This window comes from Macrosteles quadrilineatus, unplaced genomic scaffold, assembly GCF_028750875.1.
Source record: "Macrosteles quadrilineatus isolate MER2022 unplaced genomic scaffold, UCM_ALF_1.0 Scaffold_1__1_contigs__length_201487025, whole genome shotgun sequence".
NCBI lineage: Eukaryota > Metazoa > Arthropoda > Insecta > Hemiptera > Cicadellidae > Macrosteles > Macrosteles quadrilineatus.
Window position 1 is genome coordinate 140,339,721 of NW_026542594.1, and position 21,272 is coordinate 140,360,992.

At 36.8% G+C, this 21,272-nt stretch overlaps 1 protein-coding gene across 1 annotated transcript in view; it reads right to left on the bottom strand.

Moving 5' to 3' along the window:
- Positions 1-21,272, bottom strand: part of LOC128985775 (signal recognition particle subunit SRP72) — a 39,964-nt gene that overhangs the window by 17,857 nt on the left and 835 nt on the right. Inside the window, exons 2-5 of the mRNA XM_054405639.1 lie at positions 17,811-17,928; positions 16,823-16,960; positions 15,989-16,106; positions 13,265-13,446 (exon numbers count right to left, since the gene is read on the bottom strand). Of these exons, the coding sequence (XP_054261614.1) occupies positions 13,265-13,446; positions 15,989-16,106; positions 16,823-16,960; positions 17,811-17,928 (556 nt within the window). The remainder of the gene's footprint in view (positions 1-13,264; positions 13,447-15,988; positions 16,107-16,822; positions 16,961-17,810; positions 17,929-21,272) is intronic.

Consider the following 21,272-nt stretch of genomic DNA (forward strand, 5'->3'; position numbering starts at 1 on the left):
CTCAATGCGCTGCTTGGAATATTAACTCAGCCCCGACCTTAGAGGAAAATAGGTCAATTCTGAAGAATTTCGTGAGAAGTCTCAATGGAGAAAATCTTCAGCATAATGGCTCAAATGAAGCCAACCTTCAATCGCCAGCACCCAACGCTGAGCAACCGGTCACAACAAACACTGAAATGTCACCTACCGCTGTTGTCACGACAATCACTGGAACTTCACCTCCCACTGCCCCCATGACAACCACAACATTTACTACGACTACTCCACTAACTACAGCTACAACCAGTACCAACACCCTTCACAGTCCTTCACCAATCCTAGACCCAAACATACAAGTCCTCATTCAGTCCTTGCAAACAATGACCTTGAACGCGGTCGCTCAAACGGCAAACACATTCACAGAACAATTTAAAGTAATTCATACGCCAAGTCAGAGCCAGACAGAAAATTTTAGTTGTCCGCCATACGTCACGGAGTTGCTAAAGGAGCTTCCCAGAATTTCCGGCGCTGATACTCGCGAATTGGTCACTTTCCTTAAGAAGCTACACCAAATCATACAATTAAATCTCGTCAAAGATAGATACATCATAATGAACATAATGCCTTATACGTCGAACCGTTTCAGAGAATTCTGGATGACAGCGATCGCACAAAATCTTTCATGGCCCCAAACACTACATAGCATTAGGGAGAATTTTTTCACCTCGGACACTCTGAGAGAACTCAAGAACCAAAATTTATATAGGCGTCAGCACCAACGGGAACACTTAGCCGATTTTGTTAAAGACATTCAAACCCTGCACACCATTTTGTCTCCTAGCACCCCTGAACAGGAAATTTTTCAAACCATTTTTAGAGGTATTAATCAGCAAACACGAACAACCTTTGCAGGCCTTAAGCCTATCACTTCAATTCAGGATTTACTTGATGTGGCCCCCCTGTCAGCAAGCCTGTTAGACCAATCAACCCAAAATCAACCAAGAGACCAGCAACCATCCACTAGTAGACCTCAGTACCACAGCAATTACCAATTTCGCCCAAATAGAGGCAACTTCTCAAATAATTTCCAGCACAGACAACCCCATTGGCAAACCAATTACCCCCAACAATATCATCAGACTCAACAATTTCCCAATCATTACCAATTCAATTCACAACCGCCCAATTTCCGACCCCAATATCAGCCACCAAGTAACCCGAGTCGAGGATTCAACACGTATCCACGTAACACTAACTTCAATCGGCAGCCCAATCGTGAAAATCAACCATCTTCCTCTGATAGTAAGCGGAATTTAAACTCCACCAGGGGAGGTCATTAGGCAGCGCATCTCTCCGGACCATTCAGTCTGCCATACCACAAACTAAAGCCCTTCAGGCCTCAACCTCTACCAACACTAGCACACCCCAACAACAAAAAACCACCCAACCCAACAATAGTAACAACAACCTCAAAGCCAAATTAAATAAATCAGCCTTTGTCTCTCTAAAATTTCAGCATCAAATATCACAGGCTTTAGTAGACACCGGAGCATCATGCTCAATTATCTCTAAAGAATTTTTTGACATCATTAAGGCAATAAAAGGAGTGGTTACAGGTCCGCCAATTAAAGTTTCCACTTCAGCCACAACAGCGTCGTCAAGCTCTTTAAAATTTCAATTCAAGGTCAATCTTCACTTTAAAATTCAATACCTCTCATGGACATTTCCCTTTTACATCGCCGAAACATTACCAGTCAAAGTTATTTTAGGCGTAGATTTTTTGAAATATACAAAAGCAGTAATAAACATAGCAAAGCAAACCATCATTTTCCCATACACCCAACCTCTTATATTAACACTCGGCGAGGATTCACCACAGGAAATCAAACAACAACCAATAGGCCCAACCTTTGGTGACAATCTCACAAACGATCAAATTCGCAAACTTAAGAATTTAATTGAGCAGTTCCCCAATACGGTAACCAAGAAATTAGGAAGAACCAATCTCATCAATTACCATATAAACATGAAACCAGGTCATCAAGCCAAGTCCCGCCCATACCAATTTTCACCACCAAAAGCAGAAATTTTAAGACAACATATCGACGAGCTTTTAAAAAACAACGTTATTAGGGAATCCACTTCACCTTTCGCAGCTCCCGCATTTACAGTTCCCAAAAAAGGAGGGAAAACGAGAATGGTCGTCAATTACAAAGCCTTAAATAATGGGTTATCCCTAGAAGCAGTCCCTACCCCCACAGTTGAAACGGCATTCCAGTATTTAGGTAAGGCCAAATGGTTTACTCTTTTAGACCTCAATTCAGCGTACAACCAAATACCCCTCGATGAAGAGTCAAAGCCCTTGACAGCTTTTGTGGTCCCTTGGGCCCAATATGAATTTAATTATGTCCCTTTTGGACTGGCCAACGGTTCTATGGTACTCAACGATTTGATGAACAAAGTATTAGGTGATATCAAATTTAAATATGTTTTTTCTTTTTTCGATGATTTAGTAATCTATTCAGACTCCTTTGAACAACATGTTCAGCACATCCAAGAGGTACTTCGTCGCCTCGAACGAGCAGGTCTCACAGTCAATCCCGGAAAAATGGTGATAGCTTCGCAGGAAATCGAATTTTTAGGTCATCAAATCAAAAACAACTCCCTATCAATTAGCAACACTAGAACCAAACCCATAGATGAATTTCCAACCCCTAGAACACTCAAACAGTTGTCCAGATTTTTAGGTATGACCGCCTTCTATTCTAAATTTATCCCCAATTACTCCGAAATATCAGCTCCTTTAAACAAACTCAAAAAGAAGGGTGAAAAGTTCACTTGGGGAAAAGAGCAGGAAACGGCCTTCAATTCATTGAAACAATCTTTAACTTCGGCTACAGTCCTTAAGATGCCAAATTTTGATCTGCCCTTTGTCTTGCATACAGATGCCAGTAGAACTAGCATTAGTGGAATAGTGTCCCAAAGGTACGACGATGCACTTCTGCCAGTGGTATATGGTTCACGTCCCACAAACATACACGAGAAAAATTATAGTGCCTTCGAGTTAGAGGCGCTTGCCATAACTCACTTCCTCGAGAAATTCCGTGTATATTTAGAACACAGACATTTTGAGTTATATACAGATTCTAACGCACTAACCTGGCTTTTGAACCATCCTAGACAGGTAGGCAAGATCGCACGTTGGATCACACTAATCAATTCATTCCAATTCACAGTTTATCATATTAAGGGAAAAGACAACGTAGTAGCCGACTGTCTCTCTCGCATGTTCGAGGAAGGCCCACCCTCAATCACATCACCCGTAGCTTGTCCACCCCCAATCACATCACCCGTAGCTTGTTCACCCACATCAGATCACCCACATCAAATCAATGTTTTATTTAAAATACCAGACGCTTTTAAAGATATTAGGGAACATCAGTCAGAAGACACAGTTACACAACAAATCATTAAGTCATTGAAAGGAAAAAAACCACCACCAAACTATTCAATGGTAGACAACGTACTGACACACAAATTTCCAAGCCAAACCAAACCCAGAGTAGTTATTCCAGACCGATTAATACCACTTCTCTTTAAATATTATCATCTAGCCCCAACCACAGCTCACTTAGGCATCAAAAAGACTTGGTCTCGAATCGAGCAGCATTTTTGGTCCCCAACCCTTAAGGAAACCATAACCGACATGGTCAAAACCTGCACCTTCTGCCAACGATCTAAGCAAGCCCTAAATTCTAGAGCAGGACTCTTATCCTCCGAAGTACCGACAAGACCATTTGAAAAAATTTTCATAGATCACATTGGTCCATTACCACGTTCCAAGAAAGGAAATAAATACCTTCTCACAATTGTCGATTCATTTTCAAAATTTGCAATTTTTCTTCCGGCCAAGAACACAACGTCAGCAACCACAGTTTCACTTCTACGCTCAGGCCTCTTTGCTTACTTCGGCTTCCCAAAATATCTGGTGTCAGACAACGTTTCGTCTTTTACATCTAAAGAATTTTCAGACATGTGTCTTCAGTTAGGGATCCGCCACATAACCACCACTCCATACTATCCAAACCCAAGCCATGCCGAGCGAGTGAACAAGAATATCAAAATAGCCATTCGAATTTATCACTCAGATCATCAAACTGATTGGGACCAAAATATCCATCTTTTCCAGATAGCCTTTAATTCAGCCAAACACTCAAGCACCGGATATTCCCCAGCAGACCTTTTTTTAAGTTTTCAGATCAATCATCCATTAGAACTAAACTGGGATTTGGACCAATTACTAAATTACAACACAAACCCCCAAACAACCAGGGACAAATGGGTACAAGCGCACCAAAATTTAACTAAAGCACGAGAAGCCCGCGAAAGACAATACAATCAGGGAAGACACCCCCCATCCTTCAAGATAGGCGATTGGGTCATGTTTAGACTACACCACCAGAGCAAGGCAATCAACAAAATCAATGCTAAATTGCTTCCACTCTGGTCACAACCCGCTATTATACAGGCATACACGTCACCTGTCACAGTAATTTTAATGGATCCAAAGACAGGAAAGGTTGTGAGGCGAGCTCATGTCTCTCAGCTCAAGCACTATTTTCACCCGAATCAGGGACTTCCACGAACGACCACATCAATTAAACCCCCACCCACCCGTTAAATCAAAAACTCACGCATCTCATGAACCCTCTCAGCTGGTGATATTAGATTAAGTTAGGTTAGTCCATACTGTACAATTTTTCACTCCGTAGCACACACATACACACACAGGGTTGTGATGGAGCCTGCACCTGTCGCCAACTGTGACTAAGGTCGTGTTTCGCGTAGGCACGCCCTTCAGAAGGCGGCAGGGTTTAGCGATCGCCCATTACAACCTGAGCTGCAGCTCTCCTCCACGTCATTGGTTTTAGAGTAAATTCATTTTTTGCGCATATTTAAAATTATTTTATTTTCTTTTAGACCGTGAACTGTGCCTAGTTTTTTTTTTAACTTTTTTCATCTTTTAGCGCAGTTCAGGGGCTAATGACCGTGGGGAAGAGCGGATTGTTCCCCTCAACCTACTTCGAAATAGTTTGAGGATACACGCTCACCAACACTAACACACCAATCCTTACACAAACACATCTCTCATCTTCAAACCGGTAGTTTTAAGTAGATTAAGTCAGCTATGCGATCAACATGCTAACCTTAGGGCAGCGAACCTACATAAAAGCGCCCTACAGGATCATACACCTTTAAGAATTATATGTTTCATCGCATTGTTATAATTCAAACTATTTATTCATTGTTATTTGTTATTGATATTTATTTACTTGTTTATGGATTACTATCCTATTTGTATATTTATAATAAACTGTTTAAGCCCCGCCAACTAAGTAAATTGCCAACACTGGAACTGCAGTCTAGTGTAGCCATGGCAGCAGCCTTGCCTACCAAAACCCCAAACACTAATTTTTTCCCCCCTTTTAACCAGAAGTTCCAGGTCCAGCATGCTAGCTCCAGCTCCTTTTTTTGGGGAGCGGGGGAGAGCTGTGGGAGTAACCCACATCACCGCCAATAATTATATATATTGAGGTAAGAGTCAACCCCATTGGCTGATCCAAAGGCAGGCAGACAGCTCTAGTCGGACCGAGACTAGCGCTCCAACCGGAAAAGACCAACCGCCGGCAAGCAGGTTTGTCTGAGATCCGTCGCCGAAGAAGAAGGAGGTCCTGATCCTTGGTCAACAGTTGGTAAAGTATTGATAATGTCTAATTAATTGTAATCTTTTGGGGGATAAAGGGGGTAAGGGGTATCTTTTCTAAATTAGGGCAGGTTCAACCAACAATAAATTAACTGATGTAAGTAAATTAACTTTACAATTATCGATATCATGTTTAGGGCAAGTTGCTGCAGGCGAGTTTCAATGGCGAGGGGTAGTTAAAATTAAATAAAAATGTAGTTAATGAATTTATTCACGACTTATCAAAAGTGGCTTACGCTGGGCAGGGTTTACGTGAGTGCTATTGGGTAGTGGAATCAGCACGATATTTATTAAATGTGGATCTAGCTGGGTTAATTCCAGTCAAGACCCCACAAAATCTCATCCTAAATCTTGTCCATTGTTACAAACAGTACTTAAAATACAAACTCGGTAATTTAAATGAAAAACCCCACTATTTTTCTAATCTCAACTCAAACACGTCCGACAGGAGGCCGAAAACCAAAAATGTCGGTAGAAAGAAATCTGGAATTGACTGACGGACGCCGAGAGAGCGACTGACGGATTTGCGCCGGATGAGTGTATATAAAGCAATAGAAAATCCATTAAAGAATATTTTGGCTAACTGTGACGTGACTGATATATCTGATTTGTGACGTGTCGTAACTGTTATGTGTGAATCGACCTCAAAAAGTGTAGGTACTTTCGTGTGTAGGGTAATGAAAATTACTATTACATTTCGGCAAGCGACACCATTTATTTATGTTTATGATCCATACAGTTTTTGTTTAAATATTTATGTATTACTAGCAGTTACCCGGTGCGCGCATCGATGTAGGCCTATAATACTCTACGGGTGCGCGTTGCAGCGCTAACAACTATTATTTTAAACTAGTGCTTCTGTTGCTCGTATTCGAGCATTGCAAAGTATTTCAGGCATTATTTCAAAATGAATAACAGTAATAATTTCCGATGACTTGAAAGAGTCAACTCAAAGATGATGTAATCAATCACTCCACTCAAGTTATCGAAATTGAAAACCATAAACGAATGAAAACGACAATTTATATCGGACCTCGCGTTGAAGCAGGAAACTACATGAAATTTAAAATTACAATATTTTAATTTGTTTGGAACGTATAATATCATAAATGTATCTTTTTATCTAAATATATAAATGACAATCAAAAGTGTGTCACTGATGTAGCATGTAAATTCAAGTAGTATAAATATTTTTTTACTTAAGTTCTAGCAATGTGATGGACAGTATCCTCATCCTCTGTTTAGCAAGCACTGCTGGAGGATTGAAATATATTAGTGTCAGTAAAGAAATGTTTTATTTCTTAAACAACACTTCACCATGACAACATTTGGTACCGTTAGTTATTGAGATTTTCTATTATTTACCAACATCCCGTTCACCTGATGCATAGTTAACAAAGAGAAACGTCTGCGTCGAGCTAGGAATTCCAGGAAGGGTCACACATTCCCTTTCCTCTGTTCATAGTTCCCAATGTTCTGTAATCTGGACCTTCCAGCTATTAGGTCGTATGTAATGGATTACTGAGAAATAATTTATGTACTACAACACCAATGCCAATGAACTTTCTGAAATATGTTCACAGAAAATAACAGATCAGTATCCGTCCACAACAAACCCTATGACATCAAATTTTAATTCTATGAGCTGCATTTGCCGCAATCCAGGGAGTTCGTGAGATGCGTTCCACAAACTAACAATACCACACTGTACTGAAACGAAAATCAGAGCGTTGTTGGTGTATGTCCACAGTAGTGAGTTCTATGCTTGAAAGTTGTACCAAATATTTAAAGTTGGCATTATTTAAATAAATAAACCCAGTTAATGAGTTAATACGACTTAACGTCAACAACACCTTTACTCCTTATATCAATACAGTAGTACAATTTAACACTGTACTAAAAAAATTAACTAACAACCTAATATTTACTTTAGTTTAATTTTAGGTTTTACTTTAATATCTTTAACTATTTTTAAACGTATATATTGCCCATGACGAACATTAAATTTTCATAAATTTACTAATATGAAAAGCCTAAATTCACATTAGGTCTACATGCAAAATACCCCGGCTAAAAAGTGTTAAGTGAAAGTTTAAAGTGTCTTTGGGTAAACTGTATACCCTATTTAAATGTATTTGTTTGTTCAAACTGAGCTGGTTTTAATGCAAGTAACGATTTTATAAATAATAGTAAACTAGAGGACCCATGCTGCTCCGCAGCGTTAAGATAGATATAATATCCGAGATATAATCAAATTTATGATTTTTGATTGAGTAACACAGTATCTTGAGCTTAACTGATTCAAACGATCAATAGCTCAAATTAAAGCCTATAATTTACTAATTATTTTTAGTTTTAAACATGTACAAAAACATGCACAATACTGGAGCTATTGATTTTAATCATAGAAAACCCTTTTGGAAAATAATATTTCTGTTGGTTGTTCACCTTACGTTTGCTTTAAACTCGTCCGATTTGAATAAATAATAGCTTAAATGAAAGGCGGTATTTCACTGGAGGTTCTTAGACTAAAATATATAGGATTGTATAGTAACTCGTGAAATACATCATAAATTGTAGTAAGAACTCAAAAATATATCAAATTATGTTTTTTGTCGAGTAATACAGTAGGTAAATATTTGTCAATTATTGGCGAGCATGCCTTCATTTTGAGACCTCAATCATGAAAATCGGTCGTGTAGAAGAGCCAAACGAACTCGGAAAAGAAAACCCTAAATTAACTCCCATAAAAACATAAGGGAAGCAATTTTGTTTACGTGTAGGCCGAGTGGGATAATAGATAATTATATGCCGATGCTTGATGGAAAATCTGTGCGTGCATTTCTTCAGTTTGATACCTCAATCATGAAAATCGGTCGGGTAGAAGAGCTAGAACTCGGCAAAGAGAACCCAAATTTTACTCCTATAAGAAATACATGGAGAGCAAATTTCGTTTACGTATAGACCGAGTGAGACTATAGATAATTATATGCCAATGCTTGATGGCAAATCTGTGCGTGCATACCTTCAATTTGAGACCTCAATCATGAAAATCGGTCGGGAAGAAGAGCTAAACGAATTCGGAAAATAATAGCCAATTTTTTTTAAATATTTAAGACAGTGTACAACTAAACAGCTTTTTTAATTTACTCCTCGTTTTTCCATTCACTATACATTATGTAACTTACTAATTATAGAGCCTATATTTTATTCATTATTTAATGGATATAACAACTGTTAGAGTGATTAAACATTTTAGTTTTGAACTGGAAAGAATATGCTGCACTGTCGAGTTCTCTCAAAAACACGACGCAGCAATTAGGTGAACGATTCCATGAGGTGATGCGTTCTCAGCGACCTAGTGAACGACCCCATTAGGTGATTAGTTCTCTTGCCTGTGTCTGTGAGGGTAGGAAGAAGGGTGCTGGCCGCGGGAGAACGGGAAGAAACCGACGCGGTGAGGGAGATCTCCCTCAGTCCTAATGTCGCACCCCTGAAATTATCCGCATGGCTGCGCCTGCGGACCCAGAACGGACCAGGTCAAATTCAGTCCTGTTGTCACACCACCCCTTCAGGTTGGAAATCGTTCGCTGCGCTCACTTGTTTTCAGGTTAGCTCGTTCGCTACGCTTACTCGCCTCCAGGTTGATGTTCGTTCGCTACGCTCACTCACCTTTTGGTTGCAAATTAGCTGTTGTCATAAATTTAAAAAAAGTCATCTCTTTTATTGTTTATAATACAGTACTTAGATAAAGGTTTTTATGTTTTAATATTTAACATTGGAGAATATAAACGTTGTTAAGTGCACAGGTGTGCAGCGATTGGGGTTTAATACATTTGGACTTATTCAAAAGTAAAATAGTTTTCTGTGCTGCAATCTGTAGAAACACTGTGGCACTATTTCAAATCATGAATAATGCTAATACAGAATGTTGTGATTATTCAAACCTACAAAACAGTTGGTGAAAGTAAACATCTGCTTTTAAATTATATTTATTTGTAAACATTGTAGATCAAAAAGTCTGACATTGGCCCACTTAAAACCCTCTGGGGCAGAGCCCTTTTGATAGATCTGCACCAAACTTCACTCAAACCATCCTTGAAAGATGCTTAATAATGCCTGAAAGTTTCATTACAATCTGTCGAGTGGTTTCGGAGTCCATAACGTATATACATACACACACACATACATAGTTCCTCTTTTATAGATATAGATATATATATATGTGTCCATCCGCACGATAACTTGAGTAATTTTTGTCCGATTTTGATAAAATTTGGTTTGAACGTGTAAGGCAGGATAACCTTGAATGAGTTCGCGAACCAGCATGATCGGACTATGGGAACGGGGGATTAAGGGGGGTTTTATGGGGTAAAAATAGGTTTTTCCCATTTTTGACCCTAAAAACACAAAATTTCACAATTTCTTTTTAAACCATTTTGTAGAGCTTAAAAAAACAAATAATTTAGTATATTGAAGCGTTATTATGCGCCTAATTGTTACGGAGAAAATTCAAAAAAATTGTAATTTTAAAATTCCCATGTTATTCTTACGGAGAATAAGTCAACTGTTGTAGTTTGCTTGTTTATGAACATATTTTGATCAAATTTGGAAAATACATTAATTTCTTACTAAACCACAGTACCTTTTAATATTTTACATTAAAAAAAAACTTTTACCTTCCCTGTTTGCAGCAAACCTAAGTACTCATTAAACTAATTCTGTTTAAATAGGGAATAAATGTGATATTTTTAAGGAGACATTTTAGTTTAAATCTAATCAGGCAGATGGAAATTCGCTAAGTCTGCAGGTTTGCTGCGGCGGGGGTATTTAATTAATCTGCCATCCTCATGCCTAAGAATTGAATGTATCAATGGTCAGAATTACACATAGTATAAATATGTCAACTCTAAATATGTCTTTAAATTTGTTTCCAAATGCTGAATGTTTACAGCTGTTATGTTAAGCAAATTATATTGTACTAAAAGCTAGCTTAGAAGGTAAGCGTCGGCTGCTAGACTTTAAAAAAATTAAAACTTAATTTCTAAAAAACTGGGACCCTTAATTATTATAATTATGGCTTTGACATTCCCTAGTTCTCAAAATTATCTTTCTTTCAACATAAAAATAATGAAAATCCGTCGACTGGTTGATTCAGAATGTGAATAACCTCATTTACGTTTTAATAATATATATGATAGTTTGGACAGGTTTCAACCCTTCTGAGGCGTAATACATTTACACAGTTTATGTGTAGACTACATTATAACTCATAAAATAGTTCTACAATTAAATGGATCTCCTTTTACAAACGTATATAATAACCAGAAATTTTCAGATCGTCGTTGCGTGTATTTTATGCCACATATTTTGACGAAAGGCTTTTCATTACATAAACTATACCTATTTACAGTGTTGACCAAACAGTTGGCAAGAAGCATTAATAGATAAGCTATGTACCAAATATGATAATTTTAGCTTTATTCTAATTATGACAAAACACGAAGTAACTAAAAGCGAGTTTTGTTGGTGTAGTAAGCGTTGCAGGAGGTCTACTTTACACTGAATCGACGTTCACTTTTATTGCTTTTGATCTTCCGGCACTGTTGACTCAGCGAAACTGAACTTGTATTTTACCGTATTTCGTTATATGAAAACTGCTGTTGCATTAGGTCAAATTCCCAATAAGTCAATTGCTTTAACATAGACCACGTTTTTAGCTCGGACTGTACTATTTGACTTACTGTGATTTTTGATCTACAGACACTGCAAACATTGTAGTTTTTGACCTAGCGGCACAGGTATAAATTATTTGATCTTCCGGGACTGTTGACTTACAGCAACATTCCCTATAGATTTATCATAAACTAGCTCTAGCCTGTCGGCATTGCCCAACACACTTTTGGGTTTTTTACCGCTATGGACCCACTGAAATTGTCCCTTCGCTACAGAATTACTTACTCTCTGTGGAATGACCTACATAAAATACTATTCCTGTTCTATCTCCTTTCACTCATAATTATTCCCTTAAACCAAATTTGACAATGGTACAGTTGGTTTTTTTGTAACTTTATTGAAAAGTTTAGATAGTATGAGCAAAAATAACAAAAGATCTGATCAGCTGATAGATATGATCTTATCTTGGTAAAAAGCTGCTGGTAATTGGACGAGTACACAGGTTTGCTATGATACAGTGTGTTTAAAAAGTCCCGGTACAGTGTAATATCTTCTTTACCATAGATAAAATGTAGTAAAACCTGGCATATCAATAATAACCATAAAAGTCTACTCTTTTAAGCTACTATTACTTTTTTACCTCTTAAGCCGGGTTTTCCTAGGCGCGGAATCGGCGAGCGGAGAGAGGAACGCGGAGAGCGGACTCCACTTGTCTTAGGCAATTTAATGTTACTGTTTTCCTAGAAGCGGAGCGGAATGCCATGTTAATTTCAATTCTGCTCTCCGCGTTCCTCTCTCCGCTCTCCGCTTCCGCGCCTAGGAAAACTCAGCTTTAAGGGGGACGGACGGCCCATGATAGGGTTGCCATATCCTCGGATATTACCGGATTTTGATGTCCAAAATTTAGCTCCGGGGGATGTCTGCAAAAAGTGAGAAATCTCCTCTTTTTTAATCTCTATTAAAATACATTATAAAACGGCACTTTTGGAATAAAATAAATGTTTGCGTTTGCTAATATCGTAATGCAATAACTGAGAAATGCAACTCTCGTACTCTCTACTAACGCTTTTTTATTCCTCGGTTTCACTTTGGCCAGTAACGTTTATCTTTATCGTCTGTTTCATTGCTCCCAGTCCTTCAATTTGCATCTGCCGGCCGGTCCAAAGGTATACGTATTCACTATTAAAGCCTAGCAGAAAGAAAGCGTTTTGTTACCTTTGTTCGGTTATTTTTTATTTTTAGTGAGATGTGTTTAGCGATGCAACATTTTATATTTTCGTGTACCGTTTGAATATTGACATTGTGTAGCACAAATATTGAACAGAAACGGTATAAACTAATAAATATAAACAAATTACGTCAACGGCCCAAATGTCTATAGGCTAATAGCGGTAACAACTGGATGTTTTTTGACAGTTCCATTTAAATAATAACAAAAACATGTTTACTTTCCGGCCAGTGTCATCATTTTGTTTATGTTTAAGTTTATGACCCATAGTTTCGTCATAATATTTTTGCTACTAGGTACGCTATACAATTTTGCTAGACCGATAAATTTTATCCACTATTATAGTGGGGGCCGCCAGCTAAAATCTCCTCTTTTTTGTACTTTACCATATGGCAGCCCTAGCCCATGAAGAGTAATACATAATTCTTAAATAGCAGCACAAGTCAAGATTTGGTATCAAATTAAAGGGACAAAAGTTATTTAGTAAATCACATTGCCGCAAACCTGAACTCAATCAGAAAACCGAGTAAAAAATGGCCTCCGTTAAAATATCTCTTGAATCTGCCATTTTGAATGGCTGCCATTTTTTAGCCAGCTGTTATTGTTTTGGACTTTACCTAATTATTCCCAAACCTTCTTCCACGTCCTCTTCCTCCTCTTGCAAGGCTTCTCTGCACAACTTTTCTGCGATTTTCAGTTTCTTTTCTGCATCAGCATACTTTCCTTGAGAAATAAGTTGGCAAGCTGCATTGTAAGCTAGTTCATAAGAATGCTCTCTCAACTCCGGGATGTTTTTTGTCTAAAAAAAGTTACAGTATAATTTAAGTATAGTTTAATGTATACTTGCTTGATGTATAAGTATAAATTTTAAGTACAACTTTCATTTTACCTCACTAAATTCTACATTTACTTTGCTTTCATTTTAATTTTCAGCATCAAGGCGTGTCTCCCTGTCTAAAAGTAATAGTAATAATAGTAGTAATATAATAATAATAATAATAATAATAAGTAATCTTGTATTAATTAGATAACTTAAGTATGTAAATTTTAGGTTAACCCATTGACACTGAAATACTTTTTTATCTCTCTATTGAAAGATTTTGGTATGTCCTTTATTTAGGTCTTTTATCAGACATGTATTTCAACACAATATAGGCTACCTGATTTTAACCTTTTAATAAAAGCCAAAAAAGAAAAATCGATGTCCTCTTCCTTTATAGGCCTACCAAAAAAGACAGGTGTTGCTTCTTTATCCTTATTAAACTCACTAACGCCGTCAACTTCAACCCTAGCACCATTTATTTAAGGTAGTCCCTCCACTCCAGCTAGTCCACACACTAGCAAACTCAATTAGGATTGCACATATACAGGATTTGAACCCGTGCATGCAGAAATACCTCAACAATACACTCGTTAGTACAATGCCTTAGCCAACTGAGCTACCATGCCACTGTCGGCCGAACGGGTCGATTACCAGTATAAGCACACGACAACACTAGCGCTCACAGGTTGGATTCAACAAATTACCTGAACGCCAGTGGGTTAATCAATATTTGTAATAAAGTTTGGCTATCTCACTGTGAAATGTGGTGGCGTGAGATTAACCAATTTCAGCATGGTTTGTAATGGTGAACATTTCATTTATCTATATTAATTGGTTTGTTTAATTTTTTAGCATAGTTTTGACGTTACCTATTGTATTTATTACTAAATGGTACAATAAATCTCTTGAATCTCTTGACATGATGCTACACATGTGAGTTATCGTCAATGGGTTAATGTGCTCATGAGAAATAAATGGCATTAAATATGTAGATTACATGTATGGCTACTCTTTAATTATGAGCTGCATATGAACTATGCTCAAGAGCATTTAACCTGTCATACTCTTAAACAATAACAACAAAAATGTACACAACACTTACGGCAGCACTTAAAAACTAAAAAAAATTTAATCTTATGAAAGCTGTATTCACAGTTAAGCAGATCCCAAATATAACAGCCAGCTGCCTCTCATAAATAGCCAGTTAGGCCTAATGCCATTACTTCATAAAACAAACTACTGTAGTTTAAACAAGGGCGTACCCAGGATCAAAACTAAGGGGGGGGGGGGGACAAGAGCATACTTGAAAAAAGTTGCTGGGGGGTATTGAGGGGGGGGGTATTTTCCCTCTGAGAAAATTTTAAAAACAATATACAGAAATTACTAGAGTTTTTTATACTATTTTCATACATTAATATGACAAACATAGCTCGATAATCCAGCGTTTATAAAGTCTTAGTTTATAAAGTTGTTTTAAGTCCGTCAATGGGGTCAGGCCAGGTTGCTTAGCTTTACAATACACATTTAACTGTATTTTTTGTGTCCATGTCCATACCAACTATTCACATCCATTTGTAACACCCGAAATATATGGTAAACTATTTTGAACAATACCTGATATGGTATGCCGTAAGAGCAATTTTGTTTGTTACATTATTGTTGAAGGCAAATGAAAACAAAATAATGTCACAAAAGAGAGGTTTATATTAATTCATTATACTACAGTAGACTCATTCTTATCTGGACTCCTCGGGACCGAGGCCAGTCCGGATAACGGTATTTTCGGTTAAACCGACGTCCCCAAAATCTTATTAAAACAAACCGTTTAAATGCATACTCTATACAGTATTTGACTTAAAATTAGGAGAGCATTGAATTTAGACATGTAATCACTGGTCTCAAATCTTTCCCACAAGAACAGTCGTTTCAGTACTGCACACTTCCTACCGATCTAGTCCGGTTAAACCGATGTGCTGATAAAAGTTACCCGGATAAAGCGATGTCACTTCTACCAAGTGTGGTCCGGTTAAAAGGTGTCCGGATAAGAGGGAGTCTACTGTACACGAAGTTGTTAGTTTATTTATACATAGCCTATGGCAAGAAATTGGTCTGTTTATTACTACTGTTGCAATTTTTATTTTATTGAAGAATAACTCAGAAAGTAACGAAAAATAGATAACATGTGCCAAAAATTTCATAAAAATCTGAAAACTATCTTACTCATCTTTTCTCATACTATGATAACATTTTTCTAGAATCTCAATTTTTTATACCTGGCTTCTAGGAAGGGGGGGGGCAGCTGCCTGCCCCCTGCCCCTCTCTGGGTACGCCCATGAGTTGAAATCACATTCTTTGCAGTGCTTGTCAAGAAAACACCACGAGGGAACTTACTGATGAATGAATGAATAAATTATGGATGCTTCTTTTGAGGAAATTCGCTGTTTTACCATGAAAAAAAAAATGTTTTATTACTTCGATTACTTCATAGGTCATGTCATAAAAAATGGATTTTACTTACTGATCCATCAAGTAGCATATTTGCGATGACAGCCGAAAGATTTGTTTCTCTCTCTTCCTCATAGTCATCATTTGTATTTTTTATAATATCGCGGTAAACGTCAAAACATTCTTCATAGCTGCAATAAAATGAAAAGAATTAAAAATTTGGTATTCCATTATAGTCAGTTGGAGATAGTTTAAAGTTTTAAGTTTAAGTATAAGCTACATGTATATGTTTTATTTTAAATGTTACAAATATACCTATCTGACAAAGTAGTATATGCTTTGGCAATCACAAGTTTGTAGTTTTGCTGTTGTTAAAACATTAATAAAAGAAGGTGTGCATTTCCTACATCATCCTACTTGTTCTTTTTTATATTATAAACGTAGAGTAAGCTAAGCGTGATCGGAAATTTTACACAAGAAAGAGGAACATTTTGTTGATGACTGATGACAACAACTCATGCCACCAGGTAGACCACAATAAATAGCCTACACATAAAAAAACAGGCAAATCAGTATCCAAAATCATTAGTTACACCTAATCCAAAAAAGCTAATAACAACACAAAAAGGTATATATACTATTCATTTTTGTTCCAAAAGCCATTTTTGTAGGGAATAATTTTTTTCTTAAAAAAGTTAAACTTTTTTTTAAGTAAAGTAACACAAAAAATGTCTAAGTCGTTCTGTTTATCATTTTGGAATTTAGTTAAAGATAAACAGTAAAACAACATCTAAATATGAAACAAAACACTATTTTTTTAAACATGATTTTTAAGGATCTAAAAATATCACATCAAAATAACCGAAAATTTGGTTCCATGAACATACGTTTTAAATCATCATCTTACCTCTCAAGTCTGTATAGTATTTGAGCTTTCAGCTCCTTCAGTTCATAGGAGAGATTAGGTGCAGAACTAACAGTTTTGAAAGCATCCTGAATTTGATTCAAGCGATATTGACAATAAGCCTTCTCCAGATACAGATCTCTGTAACAGATAGGCTATCAATTATTACGCATACATCGTTTAGACATTATATCATTTCCTTTATTTTACAAAACAAATGTAAAGATTTAACTGCAAAATAAGTAGCCTATGAAAGATCTACTTTACTTACAGGCCAAAATCAAAATTAGGATAACAAGATATCTTTAAAGATTTCTTAAACTTTTTTCCTTTCACGAACACAAATTAATAAACAGTTTACTTATTCTCCACAAAGATTACATGAAAAATTCAAATGTAGGCTACAGTTAAAAACAATCTTTAAACATTAAGTATACAACAAGGGGCCATACATCAGTGGCCACAAGTGTTCCGTAAAAATGAGTTTACTGTATATGTTAATTATTCTTTGTTACATATTTTAAGACTTTTGACAACCTCTTTGGAGTGATTGATGTGCTCCTCCTACGCCTGATGATTGCCGGGTTGAAACGAGTCGCCGTGATTGGTGACATTGATTACATGACGGGTTAAGGTTTTATAACCTCTAGTGATATTGAACACCAACTTACTGGTATAGATAACATTTTATTACCATACCTAAACACTTAAAAAAAAAAAATTGAAAGACACTCTTAGACTAGGTACAAATACGGTAACAATATTATTATAGGTTTTTTTTGTCCTAGGACGCTAGGCACGAGCCTGGGATTGTTTTTCACATTACTTCAGGCTAGACTTAGGGGTAATTATCACTTAGATAAAATCCATTGGTGACTTGGCGGGGATCGAACCCGGGACCTCAGGAACTGAAGTCCCGCGCTCTAACCACTACGCCAGCTCGCTCCCCCATTATTATAGGCTTAATGTTATCGTACTTGTAATTACTTACGAGGAGAGTTTTGGCTGTTTGTTGATAGATTGTAACGCCTCTTGAAATTTGTCTTGTTGAACCAATGATACTATCTTGCAGTGGAAAGCTTTTGTTTCTTCAGGGTAGTGATGCAGCACTAAACATTTGTTATTAGTAATGCCTTGGTAACAATTAATATCAGATAAATGGAATTAAGATTTCATATAATGAACCGTTACTACGATTTCTCTGCTATTTATTGGTAACTAGAAAAATAGTGGAAAAAAAGCACAGTGAAATAGGCTGTAATATAATTTATAAACATTTGCTGAAACCCTTTGAATTGCCGTAATGGTTTTTGTAGCCAAATTTTATGAATTTGTAAAGTAAATTTGTGAACTTGTATATTAAATTAGCCTAGGTACCTAACTTAACTAATAGGCCTAGAAGTAAGTAAAAAGAGTTTTTAGCAAATTTTATGATATTTTAGCTTCAAATAACTTAAATAGTAAAAGTTTGACCAGGAATGCAGACAAAATGTGTCTGCCTTTATTTAATAAAGGCTGGTGGATGGTATATGAGCATCGAAAACTGGAGGTATACTCTGATTATCGAAAGAATGTGCCTTGCGGATCGGCCGTGTGGCGACCGAGTTTAGGTAGGAACATTCTATTTCACAACTTGTGGAAACGTAACACAGAAGGTTAGAAATTTCTAATAAACGGTGTTTAAATAGGTAGTCAGTTAAGCACGTTTTCAGCGCATGTTTTTAATATTTTGTATCTTATTCCGATGAATTAATATTTTTAGTTATATTTGTAAAAACACGAATTTGCAAAATTTTAATTCCGATTGATACTGTTGGTGTGCGTGAAAGAAACAACACAAGTCCTTCATCTCTTGACCATAAAGGTATTACGCTGCGCGGCCATATTTATCCGCAAAACGGACATCAATAGATTTTAGTGTGCGCAGTTTGTCATTTTACACCCACCTATTATATGACCAATATTTGTTCCTAGTAATACAATTGCAAATACATTAATCTAACTGTCAAAAAGGGTTCCCACACTCCAGACTGCTCACCTCGACTAGGTACTTCCTTCACCACTTCCTACGTCGTGGACCTGTTTTCCTCCCTTCTCATAGCATTTTGTTATTGCAGGTATATTAATCTATCTGACACAAAGGGTTCCCACACTCCGGAATGCTAACCTTTACTACTTCCTTCACCACTTCCTACATCGTAGACCTGTTTTCCTCTCTTCCCACAGCACTTTATTATTGCAGGTAGGCTACATTAATCTTCCTGTCACAAAGGGTTTCCACACTCCGCATTGCTCACCTTTGCACTTTCTCTACCACTCCCTACGTCATGGACCTGTTTCCCTCCTTTCGCATAGCATTTTAGTATATAAATAGACTAACATCTTTGACTAGGTACGGTATTTAATATTCAACTAGTGTCCCTGTTGCTCGAATTCGAGCAATTGCTAAGTATTAAAGGCGTTATTTTAAAACGAATAACAGTCATAATTTCTGATGACTTTAAAAGATTCAACTCAAAGATTTTGGAAATACTCATGATGACATAACAGATTGATATAATCACAATTTCTTGTAAATATCTTATCATTTTTTTAAAAGCTGATCTTGTTTTTTAGTGTTTTCTAAATAGCCTTACTCGTAGCCGCATTAGGTTACCCATAATAACATTATAAATAAAAAAAAAAAAACATTTCTATTTCTTCTCCTTGGTGGTGTTCTATGACTTTCCTATGGTTCCATAGTTTGCAAATGGGCTCTTTCAATGATTAATAAGAAATGCAGCACAGTGTAAATTCAGTTTTCTTTTTAAGATATCAATTTTTCCAGGCTCTCTCACTTTTTACCATTGTAATATTTACGCCAACCCAAATTCAAATAGTAAACATTTCATTTCAACCAAGTCAGTAAATGTTTGTAGCAAACTGTTAAATTAGCAAACTTATTAACGGTTTACAACATATGTTCTTCTTCTCACTTTTAATTTCTGACAACAGCTGGAGTTTCATAACAATTTTTGTTTCCCATGTTAATCTTATGGAGAAATACGAAACTTTAAAGGGCCCCAGGGCCTCACTCTCTAATTATTTCCCTAAAAAGAAAGTTTCCTGCACAACTTCACGTTACACTCTTTCGAATGAGACCAAAAACATGTCAATCGGTTCAGTAGTTTCGGAGGAGTAATTGTCACAAAAATCCTGCTTGCGTATTAAATAAGTATAGATGCCAACATTAAATTGAATAAAAGCTGCTTAGTTCTAAATATATACATATTTTTAATGTAAAGGTGAATTTTAATACTGAACATCAACGGTATATAACTGCCGACTGATATTGTAAAGTTCAATTTATTATTCTGAAAGTTGTGAAATCATAATGATATATAGCCTATTCATAGACGGACTCACAGACAAGCGGACAACTTTTCTCCGACTCCGCTATACATGATAGGCCAACATAGATTCGTTCACTCATCTATTATGATAATAAAACTGAAACACTACTACGCGCGCGGGGGTACACTAGACCCCCCCCCCCCCCCCCAATGAACACAGTACTGGTAACACAAGCAGGCGCGTGGGGGTATGTTAGACTCAAGGTGGTGATAGCAGGTCAATGACTCGGTCAAGACTAACAAGTAACAACCCAGCGGCCAGATGATAGCATAGACTAAGCTATTTTAGGAAGCTACTGTTATGCTCACAAGGGTTGCCACCATACTTAGAACTATGACAAAATTAGCATATGTGGGGGCATGTTACACCCATACGGTACTAGTGATGTGCGATTGTGAGATGTTTGAACAATCGAAATGTTCCGCTTATCGATTGTTTTGATTCCTTAGGGAGAGGTTTGTATTCGTTAAGCCTAAACGCCTGTCTGTATTTGTCTACATTGCATCGGAGTTGTTACGAGGATGTTAATTCTTTTTCTAGATTATTTATTATAGAATAGTAGACTATTATGTAGGCCTACAACCATAGACTATTGTCAAAGGTAGGCCTACAACATATAGGCCCTACTGCTGACAATTGAATAAACATTTACGTCACTCCGTCATGTCAACAGAATAAAAAAAACAATTAATTTAAAGTAAATAAGAAAAGAATTTTTGGTAATACTGTTAACATAACATTTACGAGAACGTTTAGTCTCGTTACAAACATTTTGATTTAAATACAAACATTTTGTTCCTAAATATACTGTCTCATCAATTAATAGTCGAATACGGTAGTCTTTTAATGAGTGGTATGAGTCACTATTCCATGGATAAACCCTCCTCAGCTGCACTTTACTTGACGTCCTACACTCATTCGAATGAAAATATCGATCGATATATCGATTGCTTCATTCGATATATCGTTTGTTAGTTAGGTAAGGATAACCTAACCTAACTAACCAAACGATATACTTATCGAATGAAACAATCGAATGAAAATATCGAATCGAAAAAAA